The 20,506-nt window shown below is 36.9% G+C and overlaps 1 protein-coding gene across 2 annotated transcripts in view; it reads left to right on the plus strand.

The window, feature by feature from the left end:
- Cwf19l2 (CWF19-like 2, cell cycle control (S. pombe)) overlaps nt 1-20,506 on the plus strand; it is a 75,645-nt gene that overhangs the window by 14,903 nt on the left and 40,236 nt on the right. For both annotated transcript variants that reach the window (XM_006509865.2, NM_027545.2), the window contains exons 5-8: nt 162-281; nt 2,792-2,882; nt 10,174-10,289; nt 11,944-12,593. In XM_006509865.2, the coding sequence (XP_006509928.1) occupies nt 162-281; nt 2,792-2,882; nt 10,174-10,289; nt 11,944-12,593 (977 nt within the window). The remainder of the gene's footprint in view (nt 1-161; nt 282-2,791; nt 2,883-10,173; nt 10,290-11,943; nt 12,594-20,506) is intronic.

A 20,506-nucleotide genomic window follows, 5' to 3' on the forward strand; every position in this document is an offset into this window, starting at 1 on the left:
ACTTTGTCACACTTTTGTAAGGGAGAGACTAAGGTGCAGCAAAAATGAGAAACTTGTTGTGAGTGGCTAGCCATGTAGTATTTACTCCTGACGGTATATGCAGTCTCTAATCTTATAAAACTCTTAAGTGATGATTGCAATGGCTTCTTTCTTTTAAACAGCGTGATGAGTGGATGACTATTGATTTTATGTCCATTAAAACTGTGTCCTCATCATCACTCAAAGCTGAAAAGGAAACTCTAAGACAAATAGAGCGGGAGAAAACCCAAGTGTTAGAGCAGGTAAGAAAATAGTTTCATTGTTTTACTTTTTGAATTTACCTTAAATAAACTAGTAAGTTGTTTTATGTATTTTATTTATGTAAATACATTATTTGTAATGCCAGTTTATTTGTAAAACAGTATTTTTAGTGGTGTTTGACAACAATCAGAACTAAGAATTGTGAAACAATTTTTTATTTATTTATTTTTTTAAGATTTATTTATTTATTATATGTAAGTACACTGTAGCTGACTTCAGACACACCAGGAGAGGGCATCAGATCTCATTACAGATGGTTGTGAGCCACCATGTGGTTGCTGGGATTTGAACTCAGGACCTCCAGAAGAGCAGTCAGTGCTCTTAACCTCTGAGCCCTCTCCAGTCCAAAACAAATTTTTAAAAATAAATTTCTTGTGGGAAACTGTTTAATAGAATACTAGGGGTTATAACGGAAATGTGGTACATTTACACAATGGAGTATTACTCAACTATTGAAAACAATGAATTTATGAAATTCTTAGGCATCTGGAGGATATCATTCTGAGTGAGGTAACCCAGTCACAAAAGAACACACATGATATGCACTCACTGATAAGTGGATATTAGCCCAAGAAACTTAAGAATACCAAGATATAATTTGCGAAACACACGAAATTCAAGAACAAGGAAGACCAAAACACACGAAACTCAAGAAGAAGGTAGACCAAAGTGGGGATACTTCGTTTCTTCTTAGAGTGAGGAACAAAATACCCATGGAGGGTGTTACAGAGACAAAGTTTAGAGCTGAGACAGAAGGAAGGACTATCCAGAGACTGCCCCATCCAGGGATCCATCCCATTAACAACCACCAAACCCAGACACTATTGCAGTTGCCAGCAAGATTTTGCTGACAGGACCCTGATATAACTATCTCTTGTGAGGCTATGCCAGTGCCTGGCAAATACAGAAGTGGATGCTCACAGTCATCTATTGGATGGAACACAGGGCTCCCAATGAAGGAGCTAGAGAAAGTACCCAAGGAGCTAAAGGGGTCTGCAACCCTATAGGCAGAACAACAATATGAACTAACCAGTACCTCCCAGAGCTTGTCTCTAGTTGCATATGTAGCAGAGCATGGCCTAGTTTGCCATTAATGGTAGAAGAGGCCCTTAGTCTTGCGAAGATTATATGCCCCAGTACAGGGGAATGCCAGGGCCAGGAAGCAGGAGTGGGTGGGTTGGGGAGCAGGGCAGAGAGTGGGTATAGGGGACTTATGGAGAGGAAACTAGGAAAGGGGATAGCATTTGAAATGTAAATGAAGAAAATATGTAATAAAAACAATTAACATAAAAAAAATAGTATACTAGGGGTTAAGAGACAGTTTAGCAGTCAAGAATACTGTTGTTCCCAGAGGACCCAAATTGAGCTTTCAGCACTAGGCAAGTGGCAGCTGGCTGCATCTATAACTTCAGTTCCAAGGGTTTTGATGTCTTCCTTTGGCCACTGTGGGAACTACATACATGTGGCACTCAGATAGGCATGCAGGCAGATGATACTTACAAAATATAAATAAAATAAAAATAAGTTTGTAATTTGTATAAAAGTATATTCAGATTCAGGCTATAGAGATGGCTCAGTGGTTCAGAGTACCCAGATTCAATTCAGTATGTGTGGTTTATGGCTACCTGTTACTCAACTTCAGGAAAGCCAATACTTCTGGTTTGGGCAGGCACCTGCACACATATTCACATATTCATACCTGGGCACAGGCATATAAAATACACTTTTCATAAGACGTATAATAGATGTGTAAATTTAGGTGAACGTAGTTGAACAATTGTGTGCTGTGTGACTGTCATGTATTGAACAATCAACTGAGCGTTCTGTGTGTTTTCAAAGTAGTTATCATAGGAGTGCTTTCAAGACACATAGAGCTCTATAGGAAATATGGAACAAGTGTGTTGATGTTATTGTTTCTCTTTAATGGCAAGAAAACAGTGTAAAATCCTTAAAAGACAAAAACAGGTTGGATTTAAATCAAAGATGTGAAAACGGGAACCCATAAAGTATAGAAGTATTATAGCTTGTGGCTTTTTAGATTGTCTTTATAATATACTTTCAAAGTAATATAGTTTAGCAAGTGGAAAATATGGCCAAGTGGTTTTGAGGATCATGTCATCAGTATTGTTCTTTATCTCTCTTTTTTCCCTCCCAATCTAATTGTAAATGTAAATATGGTAGTTATCTTGGTTTGTAATAAAGCTGCTGGCCATATAGAGCATCAGAGGACATGAGTTTGAGACTGTCTTGTCTAGGTTTTGTAAAATACTCTCCTGATTTAGACTTGAGAGTTGTGAGACATGGGAGGTATTTGATAAAAACACGTGAACATAAACTCGACATTATTACTGCAACTTATGTAACATGGCTTAAGAAAGAATTGTCACTGCTTTGTCTAAGCTTGTATATCTGACAGCCACTTCAAATTTAGTGATTATTTTTATGCTGGGTTGACTTCTACACTCTAACCTTTCAAAATGTTTTGTTATAGTCCAAACTGCTCGAAAGAGAATTGAATCCATACTGGAAGGACGGGGGGACAGGTCTCCCATCAAAAACCTGTATACTTCCAGTTACTAAAGGTATCTCTATATTTTTTTGTAGACTCATAGGCATTTCTGAATTTCTAGTAATGAACCGGATAAATAAGATTAAAATATGTTATATACATCACAGAAAATGTCATAATAAAACCCATTAATTTGTATAGTTAATATACAGTAATAAAATCATACAATTCTTGTATTTCAGAGTTTCTAATAGAATGACTTGAATTTATATATAGCAAGCTATTTATAAAACATATGCAATCTTTGAATTCTTTTTTTCTTTTTTTATTAGATATTTTCTTTATTTACATTTAAATGTTATCCCCTGTACTGGCTTGTTTTCTGTCAACTTGACACAGGCTGGAGTTATCACAGAGAAAGGAGCTTCAGTTGGGGAAATGCCTCCACGAGATCCAGCTGTAAGGCATTTTCTCAATTAGTAATCAAGTGGGGAGGTCTCCTTGTGGGTCCTGCCATCTCTGGACTGGTAGTCTTGGGTTTATAAGAGAGCAGGCTGAGCAAGCCAGGGGAAGCAAGCCAGTAAAGAACATCCCTCCATGGCCTCTGCATCAGCTACTGCTTTCTGACTTGCTTGAGTTCCAGTCCTGACTTCCTTTGGTGATGAACAGCAGTATGGAAGTGTAAGCTGAATAAACCCTTTCCTCCCCAACTGCTTCTTGGTCATGATGTTTGTGCTGGAATAGAAACCCTGACTAAGACATCCCCCTTTCTTCTTTCCCCTATGAAAACCCCCTATCCCATCCCTCCTCAACCTGCTCACCAACCCAGCCACTCCCACTTTTCTGTCCTAGTATTTCCCTACACTGGGGCGTCCAGCCTTCACAGGACCAAGGGCCGCTCCTCCCATTGACGTCCAACAAGTCCATCCTCTGCTACATATGCAGCTGGAGCCATGGATCCCTCCATGTTTTACTTTGATTGGTGATTTAGTCCCTGGGAGCTCTGGGAGTACTAGTTGGTTCATATTGTTGTTCCTCTATGGGGCTGCAAACACCTTCAACCCCTTCAGTCCTTTCTCTAGCTCCTCCATTCAGGGATGGGGACCTTGTGCTCAGTCTAATGGTTGGCTGAGAGCATCCATCTTTCTCTTTGTCAGGCACTGGCAGACCCTCTCAGGAGACACCTGTATCACTGTATCCTGCCAGCAAGCACTTGTTTGCATCCACAATAGGTTCTGGGTTTGGTAGCTGTATATGGGGTGGGTTCTAGGTGTGGCAGTCTCTAGATGGTCTTCCCTTCAGTCTCTGCTCCACACTTGGTTTCTGTATCTCCTGCCATGGGTATGTTGTTTCCTCTTCGAAGAAGGTGTGAAGTATCCACACTTTGGCCTTCCTTCTTAAGCTTCATGGGGTCTGTGAATTTTATCTTGAATATTCTGAGCTTCTAGGCTAATATCCACTTATCAGTGAGTGTATACCTTGAGGGTATACTTTTGTGATTGGGTTGCCTCAGGATGTATTTTCTAGTTATATCCATTTGCCTAAGAATTTCATGAATTCATTGTTTTAAATTGCTGAGTAGTACTCCATTGTGTAAATGTACTATATATTCTGTATCCATTCCTCTGTTGAATGACATATGGGTTCCTTCCAGCTTTTGGCTATTATTAATAAGGCTGCTATGAATATTGTGGAGCATGTATACTTGTTATACAGTGGACCATCTTTTGGGTATATGCCCAGGAGTGTTATAGCTGGGTCCTCAGGTAGTACTGTGTCCAATTTTCTGAGGAATCTCCAAACTGATTTCCAGAGTGGTTGTACTAGCTTGCAATCCCACCAGCAATGAAGGAGTGTTCCTCTTTCTCCACATCCTCGCCTGCATCTGCTGTCAGCCGAGTTTTTGGTCTTAGCCATTCTGGCTGGTGTGAGGTAGAGATGTTGGAGTTCTTCAAAAGACCCTTACTCCCAGAGAGGCCTCCATCGCTGTAAAATACATGAGTATTTTTATTATTCCAATGTGTTGGGGACTCCCCTCTCAGCACTCAGGCTAGAGGAGAGACTCAGAACAAAGAAAGAACATGCTTTCTGTATCTTTGTAAGGGGCAGATTTGAGCCACAGGGTTTTCATTGGTGTAGCAAGTAACCCTTTCAGGCATTGGTTGGTATGTATAGTGACTAAGTAACCCTTTGGCCTCGTTCCTCACTTTGCTTGCCCCCATGATGGGTTATTATGATTTGGTCAGCAAAGTAATAGTACAGTTTGAACTTATGGGTCAGCTATTAATGTCACAGCTATCAATATCAGGGGGATTCTCGAAACAAGGTCAGGGTGGTTTGTGGTCTTTGTCAGAATTCAGTGTTGGGTGGTGGGCAGGAGAATTGCTAATCTTGTTATGGTTATTTCTCTGAGAACAGCTAATATTGTTTTGGCAGCTCAGCCATTTTGACCGTTAAAACTTATGTTTTTACATTTGTTTAGTCAGCCAGCTTCCTTATCTGGCTCTCCACTTGGCCTGCTAGTACAGTTTGGAAAGTCCTTTTCAAAGGGGGAAGGTACTGGGTGGTCTTGAATTCATTTTTGGATATTACAGTTTCATTTTCATTACATTTGAAAACTTCTTAATTTCATTATTTTTTCCTTGACCAAGTTATCATTGAGTAGGGTGTTGTTCAGCTTCTATGTGTATGTGGGCTTCTGTTGTTTTTTGTTGTTATTGAAGTGCAGCCTTAGTCCATGGTGATCTGATAGAATGCATGGAATGCTTTCAGTCTTGTATATGTTGAGGCCTGTTTTGTGACCAGCTATATGGTCAATTTTGGAGACGGTACCATGAAGTGCTGAGAAGAATGTATATTCTTTTGCTTTAAAATGAAATGTTCTATAGATATCTGTTAGATCCATTTGTTTCATAACTTCTGTTTAGTTTGTTTCCATGATCTTTCCATTTGCTGAGAATGGGATGTTGATGTCTCCCACCATTCTGTGGGGTGAGATATGAGTAAAGTTTCTTTTATGAGTGTGGGTGCCCTTGCATTTGGACCATAGATATTCAGAATTGAGAGTTCATCTTGGTGGATTTTTCCTTTGACCAGTATGAAGTGTCCTTCCTTATGTTTTTTTGATAACTTTTGGTTGAATGTTCATTTTATTCGATATTAGAATGGCTACTCCAGCCCGTTTCTTGGGATCATTTGCTTGTAAAATTGTTTTCCAGCCTTTTACTCTGAAGTAGTGTCTATCTCTGTCACTGAGGTGTGTTTCCTGTATGCAGCAAAATGCTGGGTCCTGTTTATGTAGTCTCTTAGTGTATGTCTTTTTATTGGAGAATTGAGTCCATTAACATTAAGAGATATTATGGAAAAGTGATTGTTACGTCCTGTTATTTTTGTTGTTAGAGATGCAATTATGTTTGTTTGGCTATCTTCTTTTGGGTTTGTTGAGAGATTACTTTCTTGCTTTTTCTAGGGTGTAGTTTCCCTCTGTGTGTTGGTGTTTTCCAGCTATTATCCTTTGTAGGGCTGTGTTTTTGGAAAAATACTGTATAAATTTCGTTTTGTCATGGAATACCTTGGTTTCTCCGTTGGTAATTGAAAGTTTTGCTGGGTGTAGCCTGGGATGGCATTTCTGTTCTCTTTGGGTCTGTATGCCATCTGCCCAGGATTTTCTGGCTTTCATAATCTCTGGTGAGAAGTGTGGTGTAATTCTGATAGGCCTGCCTTTATATGTCACTTGACCTTTTTTCCTTATTGCTTTTAATATTCTTTCTTTGTTTAGTGCATTTGGTGTTTTGATTATTATGTGACGGGAGACATTTCTTTTTTGTTCCAGTCTATTTGGAGTTCTGTATGGTTCTTGTATGTTTATGGACATCTCTTTCTTTAGGTTAGGGAAGTTTTCTTCTATAATTTTTTGAAGATATTTACTGGCCCTTTAAGTTGGGAATCTTCTCTCTCTTATACCTATTATCCTTAGGTCTTCTCATTGTGTCCTGGATTTCCTGGATGTTTTGGGTTAGGAGCTTTTTGCATTTTCTTTGACTTTGCATTTGCATTCCTTTTGTCAATGTTTTCTATGGTATCTTCTGCACCTGAGGTTCTCTTTTCTGTCTCTTGTATTTTGTTGTTGATGCTTGCATCTATGACTCTTGATCTCTTTCCTAGGTTTTCTAATTCCAGGGCTGTCTTTCTTTGTGATTTCTTTATTGTTTCTATTTCAATTTTTAGATCCTGGGTAATTTTGTTTCTTTTTTTTCACCTGTTTAATTGTATTTTCCACTAATTCTTTATGTGATTTTTGTGTTTCCTCTTTAACAGCTTCTAGCTGTTTACCTGTGTTCTCCTGTATTTCTCTAAGGGAGTTATTTATGTCCTTCTTAAAGCCCTCTATCATCATCTTGAAAAGTGATTTTAGATTTGTATCTTGCTTTTCTGATGTGATGGTGTATTCAGGACTTTCTTTGGTCGGAGACTTGGGTTCTGGTGATGTCAAGTAACCTTGGTTTCTATTGTTTATGTTCTTGCTCTTGCCTCAGGCCATCTGGTTATCTCTAGTGCTACCTGCCCATGCTACATCTGACTGGAGCCTGCCCTTCCTGTGATCCTTGTCTTGTCAGAGCGCCTCAGAATCCAACTCTTTCTGTGATTCTGTGATCCTGTGATCCTACGATCCTGGGCATGTTAGAGTGCCTGGGAGTTGATCTTCCTATGGGTGTTATGGTGCGAGCTGTGGGGTTCTTGTCCAAACTCTGTTCAGAGAACCTGCTCAGACCTGAAGGAACCCTTGCCAGTGTGGGCGTAGTCCTGCTGGTCCCAGTTACTCCTGGTGTTGGGAGATATGTTGTGTCCTCCTTACCTCTGATTCTGGGTGTATTAGAACCCCGGGAGTGGAGCTTCCTCTGGGTGTTGTGGGACTGGATGTGAGTTTACGCCCAAGGTCTGCTCCCTGTTTTACAAGTTATTGTGAAGATTGAAAAAAGCTTCCAGGACTGTGTCTGGAATCTAGTAACACGTCCATATTGATAATGGCCAATATTTTACTCTGTGATGAAATATGACAGTTTTTGTTAACAATTAGTATAGCATATTTTTAGAAATGATTAATCTTAGCTTTCTTCTTAGAATACTAAATGCAAACTATTTTGTAGGCTATGCAATGTTCTTTTGTATTTTATTTGAAACCTGGTCTTCCCAGGCCAGTGTTCATTATTGTAGGTCCTTGAGAAGACTGCTTCATTTTTTTTTATTGTCTCCTTTTTCATTTTTTGTTTTTAGGCTTTTTCAGTGAACACTTGTTGATTCTTCTTCCTCCTCTTTCTTGCATTTTCAGTAAGATTCTTTGAATTTAAAGGACCTTTAAAGGTGCTGTTAATTAGCTGCATTATTTAACAGGAAGACACAACGGTTCAAATAAATGAATGACTTGCTTTTTGATGTTAAAACAATTTAGTAGTAGCAGGAGACTGAAGTCTAGGATTTCTGATGCGCGCTCTCTCTCTCTTGTTTTCTCTCTCTTTCTTTTTTTTTTTTTTTTCTTTTTTGGTATTTCTGTACTGATTTGTCTTCTGAAAGAAATAGGAGAAATTTCTGGGGTTCATTTGGTGGTTTTTTGTTTATTACAGCATAACTTGTTAGAACTAGGAAATTAAAATGTAATTTTAGACTTATTAAAAAAAAAGGTTTGGGATATAGTTATATATTAAGTGTGTTATACCACTGAGTTTATGGGTTAGAACCATGCTTATTCATGTTTTTTGATCATACTACATTTTACAGTTTTCGTGAATGATAAATATTCATTAAAAACATGTTAGTTGAATCTGAGGATGCTGCTGTAAATTGTTTTGTTTTCTTTACAGTATTAAATTTGATTCCTAAAGTTAGATTGAATTTGTTGGAATTCCTGTTAGGTTCCCTTCACACACACCACAGATTATTTTTGTTTTTCTGTATTTCTTTTGGGACTGGACCTTAGTGGCAGTTGAGGGCATTTTCATGAGGCTCAGTTGTTATTTTATTAATCTCATTCATGCTTCTCTGGATTCATTGATCTAATTATGTAGCTGTACATTAATGAAGACATTAATTGCTGGGACATCTTCACTTATCATCATGCTAACTGAAGATCTGGGCTAAGTTCCTTGAGTGCTTATTCTATATAATGTACATATATAATTAGAAAAAAATAAAAAAAGAACAGAAATGAAATAAACCTTTTGAATGAAAAGTAGCATCATTAGATCTGAGCTTGAATCACAAAGTGTTTAATATCTGTGAAGAAAGGCCACATTATATTAGAAGGGATTGCTTAGTAAAGGCTGAATGTGAATAAAACAGATCAATAAATTTGAATATAATTTAATAGTCTGTCTTGCTATTAGTTTTGTCTTTAAACTTTAAAAAAAATTTTTTTAAAGCTATATCACCAGCCCCTCCATTTGTTCCCTTTTTCTTTTTTAAAGATTTATTTATTTATTTATTTATTTATTTATTTTATGTGAGTACACTGTAGCTGTCTTCAGACACACACCAGAAGAGAGCATTAGACCCCATTACAGATGGTTGTGAGCCACCATGTAGTTGCTAGGAATTGAACTCAGAACCTCTGGAAGAGCAGACAGTGCTCCTAATCACTAAGCCATCTATCCAGCCCTCGATTAAATTTCTTTGTTTAGATTAAAAATATGAAACTAATACCTGAGAGAGTGTGTGTATGTTCATTAAAAGTATTCATATTTTCACAACTAAGGTTCATCTTAATGGCATTATCTTCTATAACTGATTTATACTTTGTGTTGCTTCTCAGATACATTTCTCTGTGCACATTGATTCTATATTTCTGGGAATGCCAATCCCACAAAATATTTTAAAATAAATCTGACTCATTGTCTTGAGCTCATTCTATGGAATTTTCCATGATCTTCCAGTTAAAAATAATAGTTCAATTGAGCATGGTAACACATCCTTTTAATACTCGGATGTAGAGGCAGGCATACCTCTGAGTGCAAGGACAACCTGGTACACATGAGTGCAGTGTGCAAGGTTGCATAGTAAGGTCCTATTTCACTAAATAAACAATCCTTCACTTCTTTGATTTCTCCATACCTTTCTTGTATTGTATAATTCTTTGCTTGTTCTTTTAAGTGGTATTTGCTTACAGTTAGTTTTGTTTCTCATTTCATCATGACAAGCCTTTATACCTTGTAAAAGTAGGCATATACATATATAGTGAATTTTGATTGTGGTTATAACTTCTAAATATTCAAGAAAAGTAATTTTTTACTTTAAAAATGATAAAAATTGTAAATATTTATTGTACAGTAACTACCCATTAAATATAACTAATACTTATTATTGGAATTTAGCTAAAGGAGTGGAGGATGGCGGATTAAGCTGGCTAAGAAAGTCTTGTCAAAGAATGAAGGAACAAGCTCAAAAAGAAAACAGAAATTTTGAAGATATTGTAGCTGAAAAATACGGGGTAAGTATTTATGTTTTAAGGATATATATATTGCTTTCATAGTTACTTAAAAGCTAAGTATCTTTGTTTGGAGTCTTGAAACATTTTAAACTGATATTCTTTTAATAACTTCCTGCTTGTGATTATGTAAGGATATTGCTTAGAAATGTTTTTACATTTATTTATTTATTTATTTAGTGTGTGTGTGTGTGTGTGTGTGTGTGTGTGTGTGTGTGTGTATAGAGAAATGTGCATATGCAAAAGGACCAAGTGGAATTTAAGGGGACAATACATGGGAGTCAGTTTTATTTTTCCCTCATGTTGTTGTCTTTTAACATTTGCATCCCAAGAATTGAACTCAAGTTATCAGGCTTGGTGACAAGTATGTTTAGCAATTTATCTACCTTGTCAGCCCAGCCTACAGTATCTTAAGATTAACATAATGAATTTAAAACCCAAATGTGTAAAATGTAAAATATGCATATGTTTAATATAAAAGCATTTTCCTCATTGGAAGGAAATATAAATAATACAGGGGAGTCTTTATAGTATACCTTTAGGGATAAGAATTGTTGACATCTTGGTAGACTGGACAGTTTCATATATTTTAGCATATTGGCAGTGTGACTGTGCTTCGACATATTTTTTTATTTTTTAAGCCATTTTAATGTCCTTTCACTTCAGATCATGTTATACCTGGATATCCTAGCTGTAAATACACTCCCAATTACATACTCCTTTCCCTATAGAGTTTTTGCAAATATTTTTTTGAGTCTAATTATGTATCTTTTTTTTTTTTTTTTTTTTTTTTTTTTTTGGTTTTTTGAGACAGGGTTTCTCTGTATAGCCCTGGCTGTCCTGGAGCTCACTTTGTAGACCAGACTGGCCTCGAACTCAGAAATCCACCTGCCTATGCCTCCCGAGTGCTGGGATTAAAGGCATGCGCCACCACGCCCGGTTTACTTATATATCTTAATCTGCAAGTCTTTCTTTTTCTACCCTACCTTAAAAGCTATTTAAGTGAGCCTTTTTGGGTAGAATACTTTTTTTTTTTTTCATGTTTTTTCCCCATCTTTATATCTAGAAGTACTAACATGTAGTTATGAGGTTCTCTAGAATTAAATGCCATGTATTTTTTTTTTGCCATGTATCTTTTTGTATCTTTTTTTTTAAAAAATAAAAACATGGATCTGTTTACTAAACTGTATAGAATTTCTTTGCCAATTTGATTTTTAAGAATTTATTTCATTCATTTTACTTGAACTCCTACCTCCATTTATTAGTCTTTCTTAGTTTAAACAGTTTTGTTCTATTGACAGGGATCTATAGTTTTAGCAGCTTAGTATAACCTCTTGGATCTGAAGTTAGCAGTATGAATTAATTATGACTTTTTAAAGGTTGTTTTTATTGTGTCTGTGTGACGCTCTTGAATAGAGCATTTGTTCTTAGTGCCTCTCTCTTTGAAATCTTTTTACTTGATTTAATTATTTTTTTATCTACTTATGATTTTTAAAGTATTGTGTTGGAAAGTAGTGTATTGTGATTTTTATGGTTCTGTAATTTGGTTGGGAATTTTTATTGTATCATTTAACAGTATATCATGACACAGTAGCATGAGGAAGACAAGAAACTGAACTTTTCTTAATTGTAGGTATATTATTATTCTCCCTTATAGTCAATGGAAATATTTCAGTCAAAATTAAAAGAAGCTGAAAAAATTGCATACAAAAAAGAAGACTGTGGATGGGAACGGTGGAGAAAGCCTACATATTCAGATAGAGCACAGTGTAGTCAAGCAAGTGGCACATCAGACTTAGTGAAATGTAAAAATCTCTCAGAGGACAGACACCTGGAAATGGAGCCAGCAAATAGCAGCAACTATAAGTTTAGTGGTCCTGACACAGGGAAGAGATCTGGGACTTTACAAACCTGTAGAAGGGAATCTGCCCTAAGAAAAAACCAAGATTCTTCTGGAAATTTGAGATCTAAATTCTTAAGACCCTCTGATGAAGATGAATTGTCATTTCACAAGAGGAAAAATTTTGAATCATCTAGTTCATATTCTCCATTAGTGGCTCAGGCTTCTTTGCATTGTGACTTTCGAAAACTCACAGAGAACAGTGAAGAAAGTTCAGCATCCTGCAGTCGATCTGATAGGCGACAAGAAAACAGGAAGCCTTCAGATAAAAAGCCATTGGAAACCTGGAGCTACAACGCCAACCAGCACTCTACAGGAGGTAGAAGAGAACAGTTACAGGCTGAGAGCATGAGTTGTGATCCACCAGGAAGAGGACTTCAGCAAGACATGACATTGACAATCGCTGGGTATTTTATGTATATGTGTTTTCACATAGATTCTTGAGTGGGATGGGATCAAACCTTGGTTTTGTCATTAGTGGTGGCCATGTTGGAGGTAGAAAACGTGTGTCCAAAAAGTAAGGACAAATGTCCCCTTAAATGAACATTAAAATAGGTTAAAGGTTTGGGGAGACAGCTCAGATAGCTGGCATAGTAGTTTGCATTTGTAACCCTAGTGCTCCAGCAGAAAGATGGGAAGTAGAAACAGGAAAATTCCTGCAGAAGCTCAGGGGCCAGATACTTTGGAAACTTAAGGGGAAATTTCGTTATGATGACTGAATAAGTGAGGCAGGGATTAGAAAAAGTCGTTATATAAAGTAGCAAAAATGAGAGATCCTGTTTGAAACAACCTGAAAGGCAGAACATTAAAGGTTGTCCTCTGACCTCTTGTCATATGCAACCAAAGGGGAAATTCTGTTAATAATTGATTGAAAAACCATGACAGGGATTAGAAGTCAAACTACCTGGGCTTTATTCTGGGTGCCTTAGGTGGTAGATCATTTCTAGTCCCTAGTTGCCAATGGGATGATGCCATTATTTATTGATATCATTAATATTGGCTTAGCATTTTGGCACAATGTGTTGGTCCTGTTTTCTGTGAATGTACATACACCTTGTGTGCATGCTTCCATACATTATTAGTATCCTGTCTCGTTGTTGAATTGCTTCTTTTCTGTTATGGCTTCTGAAATGTAGGTTTCTCGTAGTTATATGATACAGGAATATACTGGAACCCCTGTGATCTGATTTTTTTTTTCCAGATTAGATAATATGATGTTGGAAGTTTGAGGCTTTTAATGAACTCCCTGATTGTCTGAAGGGACAAAAAAAAAAAAAAATTAGAAATCATCTCCATATATTTGGAAGAAGACTATTTCTGAGTGACCAAGTAGTGGTAAGAGAGCAAGGTAGAGCTTTTAAGAGTACCAGAAAGAGTCAGTGAAGGAATACTGCTGGAGGCTATTTATTTGTGTAAACAGTATTATAAGATGTGTTAGATAGTTAAATGCCAGGATTCTTGGAAATTTGAAAACCAATGGACTTTAGAGCTATAAAAAATTATCAGAGCCAGGTGTGGTGGCGTATGCCTTTAATCCCAACACTCAGGAGACAGAAGCAGGTGGATTTCTGAGTTCGAGGCCAGCCTGGTCTACAAGTTGAGTTCCAGGACAGCCAGGGCTATACAGAGAAACCCTGTCTCAAAAAAACAAAAGAAAAAAAATTATCAGTCTGATTTTAGGACTATAAGAGATCATTGTCTGAGTTCTGCATTTTGCAGGTATGAAAACTGAGGAAATTGAGGTTGTAATTCTCATTATATCACTAGGGTTGCTTGATTTAGTAAATGAAAATATTGTAACTTCTTTGAAGCAATTGGACATATTTATGATTTAAACAAACAAATTTATAAAAACCTTGTTGCTAACAGGGATTTAACTGGATATAAGAATTTTACCTGGCAAGTCTATAGCCTGTTGAATCTTTACCAGATACTTACATTTTTTTTTCTTTTTTTTTGGGGGGGGGCCCTGGCGTTCCCCTGTACTGGGGCATATAGAGTTTGCAAGTCCAAAGGGCCTTTCTTTCCAGTGATGGCTGACTAGGCCATCTTTTGATACATATGCAGCTAGAGACAAGAGCTCCGGGGTACTGGTTAGTTCATATTGTTGTTCCACATAGAGGGTTGCAGTTCCCTTTAGCTTCTTGGGTACTTTCTCTAGCTCCTCCATTGGGGGCCGTGTGACCCATCCAATAGCTGACTGTGAGCATCCACTTCTGTGTTTGCTAGGCCCCAGCATAGTCTCACAAGAGACAGCTATATCTGGGTCCTTACAGCAAAATCTTGTTAGTGTATGCAATGGTGTCAGCGTTTGGAAGCTGATTATGGGATGGATCCCTGCATATGGCAATCACTAGATGGTCCATCTTTTCGTCACAGCTCCAAATTTTGTCTCTGTAACTCCTTCCATGGGTGTTTTGTTCCCATTTCTAGGAAGGGGCAAAGTGTCCACACTTTGGTCTTCGTTCTTCTTGAGTTTCATGCGTTTAGCACTGATAAGTGGATATAAGCCCAGAAACTTAGGATACACAAGATATAAGATACAATTTGCTAAATGCATGATACTTACATTTTTAAAAAACAAACCTTTCCATGGAATGTGGTTCTTTGAGGTAAGTGTAATTAGTAGTACTTTTGTGTAATTGCTTTTTCTTTCTCTTTACTTGCATCATTGGTAGCTTTTTTTTTTTTTTAAGATTTATTTATTATTATACATAAGTTCACTGTAGCTGACCAGACACACCAGAAGAGGGTGTCAGATCTCATTATGGGTGGTTGTGAGCCACCATGTGGTTGCTGGGATTTGAACTCAGGACCTTTGGAAGAGCAGTCAGTGCCCTTACCCGCTGAGCCATCTCACCAGCCCCATTGGTAGCTTTTCTTTTCCATCCATTGTTTCACTTTCTTTCATCTGATCATCTTTATCATTTCTACTTCATTCTTTTTTTCTTTAAGATTTATTTATTTTATGTATGTGAGTCCATGTACAGATGGTTGTGAGCCTTCATGTGGTTGTTGGGAATTGAATTTTTTAGGACCTCTGCTAGCTCCGGTCAGCCCTGCTCGCTCAGTCCCTGCTTGCTCTGGCCCAAATATTTATTTGTTATTATACATAAGTACACTATAGCTGACTTCAGGTGCACCAGAAGAGCACGTCAGATTTTATTATAGATGGTTGTGAGCCACCATGTGGTTGCTGGGATTTGAACTCAGGACCTTCAGAAGAGTAGTCAGTGCTCTTACCCGCTGAGCCATCTTGCCAGCCCTACTTCATTCTTTTTTAACTTGTGATTATCTTATAGGAAAATATCACTTAGTAGTGGCTTATATGAGTTAGAGCTTTAAGCTTATTATTTTTAGAGATAAAATTTATATATGTATAGTTTTCTTTTGTTAGACAAAATATATTAGCTAAGAAATTTTAGGAGCTTGAAAGCCAGAGCAGTATTTAAAATGAGTAGAGCATATTATTGTAAAAGTAACCTTTATTCGCCTGTTTTAATTTTCATCTTGGAGGCTTACTGCTGAATAAGCTCACCCTTTCTAGTTCTTTCTGAATTCTGACTGGCTGGTTCAACTCATCTGTTCTGGTTCAACCACCTCTCAAAGCTACTGATTTAATTTGGCTTCTCTCAGCTTCTCACTGAGTTGTTTTGCTTGGCCTCAAAATAACTCTGGCAATTTGTTCTGATTTTCTGGCTCCTCCTTATTGTCTAGCTTCAACTTCCTTTGCTGACCTGCACTGAACTCATGAACTCATGAACAAACTCAACTTTACTGCATTGGACTCAACTGAATGAACAGAACTCACTGACTCTTTCTCTCTGCACTACTGTTATATAGCTTTTCCTTCTTGTGCTGCTGTTCTCCTGAGAGTGGGACGTATCCTATCTCTGACTCATCCTGTCAAACCTTTCTCTGGTTCGTCACTTTGTCTGCCCTTCAATTAGAAATCACTTTAAACATGGGTGGTTCTTTCTGTAAACTAACCTTACCTGCATTGTTTGAGATTAAAGATATGTACTAAAAACATGACTGTATTGCAGCCATGTTGCTGGATTAAAATTCATCTACGTAGAGTTTATGAATTAAATCAAAAACTAATTTAATATACTATCAACCTCTGAGTGTCATCTTGGCATTTTGGTATTACAGCTCAGAAGGGTATGGAAAGGATGCCAGATCTTAACTAAGTAACATCCTTAGGCATGAGTGAAAATGGGAGAGTTTGTGGTGAGAAAAGAATAATTACAGATATTTGTGAACACTGCCAGCAGGAAAAGAAAAATTGAAATATATACTACAGTGTTAGTGGATTGGACCCTTTAATTATTTCTTTCTGAGAAGTTCAGTAGTGTGTGTGTGTGTGTGTGTGTGTGTGTGTGTGTGTGTGTGTGGAGAGAGAGAGAGAGAGAGAGAGAGAGCGAGAGCGCATACAATTTGATGGGAAAATGTGGGTTTTCTTTTTAGAAACTAATTATAATGAAGACTGCAGATATATGCATGTAATATAAGAAAATCAAACAAAATTATACTTCTTTCTTGTATATAGGACAGTAGGAGATATTATGTGTTTCTCTTAAAGTGTCTGCTCAGTGTTACAGATAGTTAGAGAGCCTGGAGAAAGAGATTGTTCTATATGTTGGAAATTCTAGGCTTCAGGTTAACTTCACTGTTTCTTTCGTACCTTCTCTTGATTGAATTTTTCAGCTAAGGTTTGAGACATGAGGGGAGAGGGGCATTTCTTAACAAAGTGATAGGGTGAAGAACTAAGATGCATCCCAGATGAGCATTAGCAGAGGCCTTCTGCAACTTTACCCATGATACATTTGTTATAACAGAGTAGCCATGTGCCAGGCTTTAATAGTCTAAAATATGGTTCTATATACAATGCCAGAGACAGAAGAGAGATGCAGGAGATAGAAGCAGAAGTACTACCATGGGGCTGAGGAGAGGGCTGTGTGTTTGTTTGGTCTCCTTGCTGAGAAAGCATGAGGACCTGAACTTGACTTTAGTTCTCAACATTTTTGTGTATGTGTGCAGTCCCAGATCTGGAAAAATGGGGATGGGGGATCCTTAGAACTGACCAGTTAGCTGATAATTCTCTTGCAAACTAAAGTTACTATAAAATTTCATTTTTGTTAATTAAGAATTTGAGTTTTGTTTTGTTTTTTAATGTGTCAATCAGAATTTATTAAGACTGCTTTAAAGCAGCAAGGACAGAGAGATTGGGGACCAGGTGGTTCCATTGCAAAAGAGACCCTGTCTCCTAAACCAAAATCACAATCTAGAAGTGCTAAGGATGTCCCAAGTTAAAAGTGTAGAAAAAGAATACACAAAAGTTTCAGAATACTGCATCACCCAAACTTCCTTCAGTTACCTCTGGGCATCAAGGATGGTGGTCCCTTACTGATGTTTCTGCCAGAGCAGCAGCTGTCCCACAGGTCTCAGCACTTGCCTCTGCAGCCTTCTTTTTTCATGGCCACCAAGTCCTCAGCCTTCAGTTCAGGGATATTTTGATTGTGTTTTGTTTCTGTTTGTTTTGTTTTTTGTTTTTGTTTGTTTATTTTTGGAGAGGAGATATTTTTTGCCTTACCTTTTTTTATTGCTCCTTTTATTTTGAAAATTTAAAAGCCTTATGAAGTGTAATTGGCATGATAAACAGCTGTACAAAACTTGTAAATTTTGGAATATGCTTATGTGTATCTTGTGAAACAGAGTCTCTGCAAGTTTTCTGGTGAATGTTTATAATATTCCCCTTGTGCCCCCATTTTCTACATCCCTAACTCCATTTCCATTTCCAGACTATTCTGCTTTCTTTCACCACAGACATTTTATGTAAGTGGGAAATGCATTGTGTATTTTTGCTGGGAGGCTGGCTTCTCTTACTGAGCATAATTGTTTTTAGCTTCATTCATGTTATTATGCATATTAATAGTTCATTTTTTATTGATGGGTAAAATATTATTGGTTTGTAAACCAGTCTGCTTTCTCATTTCCTGTAGGTGGACATTTAGATTGTTTCCTGTTTGGGACCATTACCAACAAAACTTTAATATGCACTCATGTACATATGCTTTCTTTTCTATTACTAAGAGATGAATTACTGGATCATACAGTGCTTCCACTCTAGACTATTTCCTAGAATGGGCATGCCATTTTATGTTACTACCAGTAGAATATGAAGCCATCATCTCCCCTATTTATGTTGAAACACTTGGCAGTGGGCAGGCTTTTTAACCTGGTGAATAGCGATAGGCCACAGCTACACTATCTCTTAATAACTACAGATCAGGTGCAGAGTATCTCCTCAAGTTGCTTGTGTGTATTTTTGGTTAATGCTTAGAATATCTAGTAATGATTTCACTTTTGTTTCCTTGTTGATAGTCCATATTTTTGTTTTCTTCATCTGCTTTATTGATTGCACTCAAAAAGCAACTTTGGTTTTATTGAAGTTTTCTATGATTTGATTTTTATTTCTGCTTTTTAATTTTTTCTTATATTCTGACTACTTTTGATTTGATTTTTTTTAACTTTTTTTGATTAAAGGTGTTACCTGATATCTGTTGTTTCCAAATAAGTAATGAATTCTCTGCTTTCTACAAAGACAAACCCTAGAAGATCCCTACAAGTTGAGATACATTGAGTTTACACTTTTATTCAGTTCAAAATTTTCTCTTCTCTCTTTGCTTGATGATGGCTGCAGAGGGTCCAGGTAGCTGAAAGCCATCTAACAGTGCTTGTTATTGAGCTCCTATTTAATATCAGAAAACCTTTTTCGGACAACCTGGTTTCTTAGACTTCCTATGAAAACCAATTTTATGGCTCACAGAGTATGGTCTATTTTGGCAAACAGTTATATATATATACACATATATATGTGTGTGTGTGTGTGTATTTGTTTGTTTTATTCTTCTTGAACTAATGGATGTTGAGTGGTGTGTTCTGTAAGTTGTCAGTAGCTCACTTAGTTGTTATTCATCTTCCATATTCTTGCTAATTTCCTGTTTACCTTCTATAGTGTTTAGAAATACTGAAATGCATAGTTTTATTGTGGAGTAGTCTGTTGAAATACTATCAGTTTTTGCTTTGTGAAGCTTCCTTATTAGGTACATGTATGTAGAGATTCTTGTGTTCTTTGATAGCTTAGTCCATTTTTCTTATAAAATAACCCTCTTTGTCCAGGGTACAACATCTTTTGTTATATAGTAATTTATCTCATATTAACATAGATACATCAACTTTCCTTTGACTAATATTGACACAGTGTATCTTTCATTCTTTTACATATATCACATTTATATATTTATAGAACTTCTTTGTTAATTGAAAATGTCCATAAGTAATACCTGCCTTTTACTACAGTTTTTTTAGTAATCCAATCTTTTAAAAATATTACTCAGTGTCAGTTTTTTTAATATCTGGGTTGTAGTTTTCCTGAGTAGAAGTACCTTTCGAGACAAGGTTTTGTATTGACAGAGGCCACCCTGTCCTTGAATACTCTATCCTCCTAGCCTCCTGTGTACAGATGTGAACCACCAAGCCTGACTATAAGACTAAAATATCTTTTTAATATCTTTGTTATTTCTTTATGAATATATGGGATGCATTTGTACTAATAACTAAATATGATTGTTTTTTTCTATCTGTCAGTTCTGATGGCTTTTGATTTTGATAAGGGTTTTCTCTTGATTATGAGTTTTCTCTTAATTACTTTTCTACTTACTTGCATATCTGATATTTGGGTGCTAGATGTTATGATATTTACTTGATGAGTGCTGCATTTTCTCCCCATTGTTTATTGATATGAATCATGGTATGAATTGATCAGTTTCATAAGAACATTTTGAGTCAAATGTGTCATGTATTTATTTTTGTTTTTTGTTCTGAAATGTTGAAAGTCATTTATTACTTAATTTTAACATTTCTGATTTGGGTTCTGAGCAGTATTTTACTGTATGGGGTATTATTTCCTAAGCATTTTACCCAATATTTTCTTACTTATGCAATTATGATTTATGGCTAATGGGACAATTTTTTTGTTTGTTTGTTTTGCGGGGGGGGGATTGTTTGTTTGTTTTTCGAGACAGGGTTTCTCTTTATAGCCCTGGCTGTCCTGGAACTCACTTTGTAGACCAGGCTGGCCTCGAACTCAGAAATCTGCCTGCCTCTGCCTCCCGAGTGCTGGGATTAAAGGCGTGCGCCACCACGCCCGGCTCGGGACAAATTATTGTGTAGACAATATTACCAGAATACCTCAGAACATTTCTTTAATTAACTGTAAATTTGTTTTTCTTTTTATAAGTATTGCCTTGACGAA

This window comes from Mus musculus, chromosome 9, assembly GCF_000001635.26.
Source record: "Mus musculus strain C57BL/6J chromosome 9, GRCm38.p6 C57BL/6J".
Classification (NCBI taxonomy): Eukaryota; Metazoa; Chordata; class Mammalia; order Rodentia; family Muridae; genus Mus; species Mus musculus.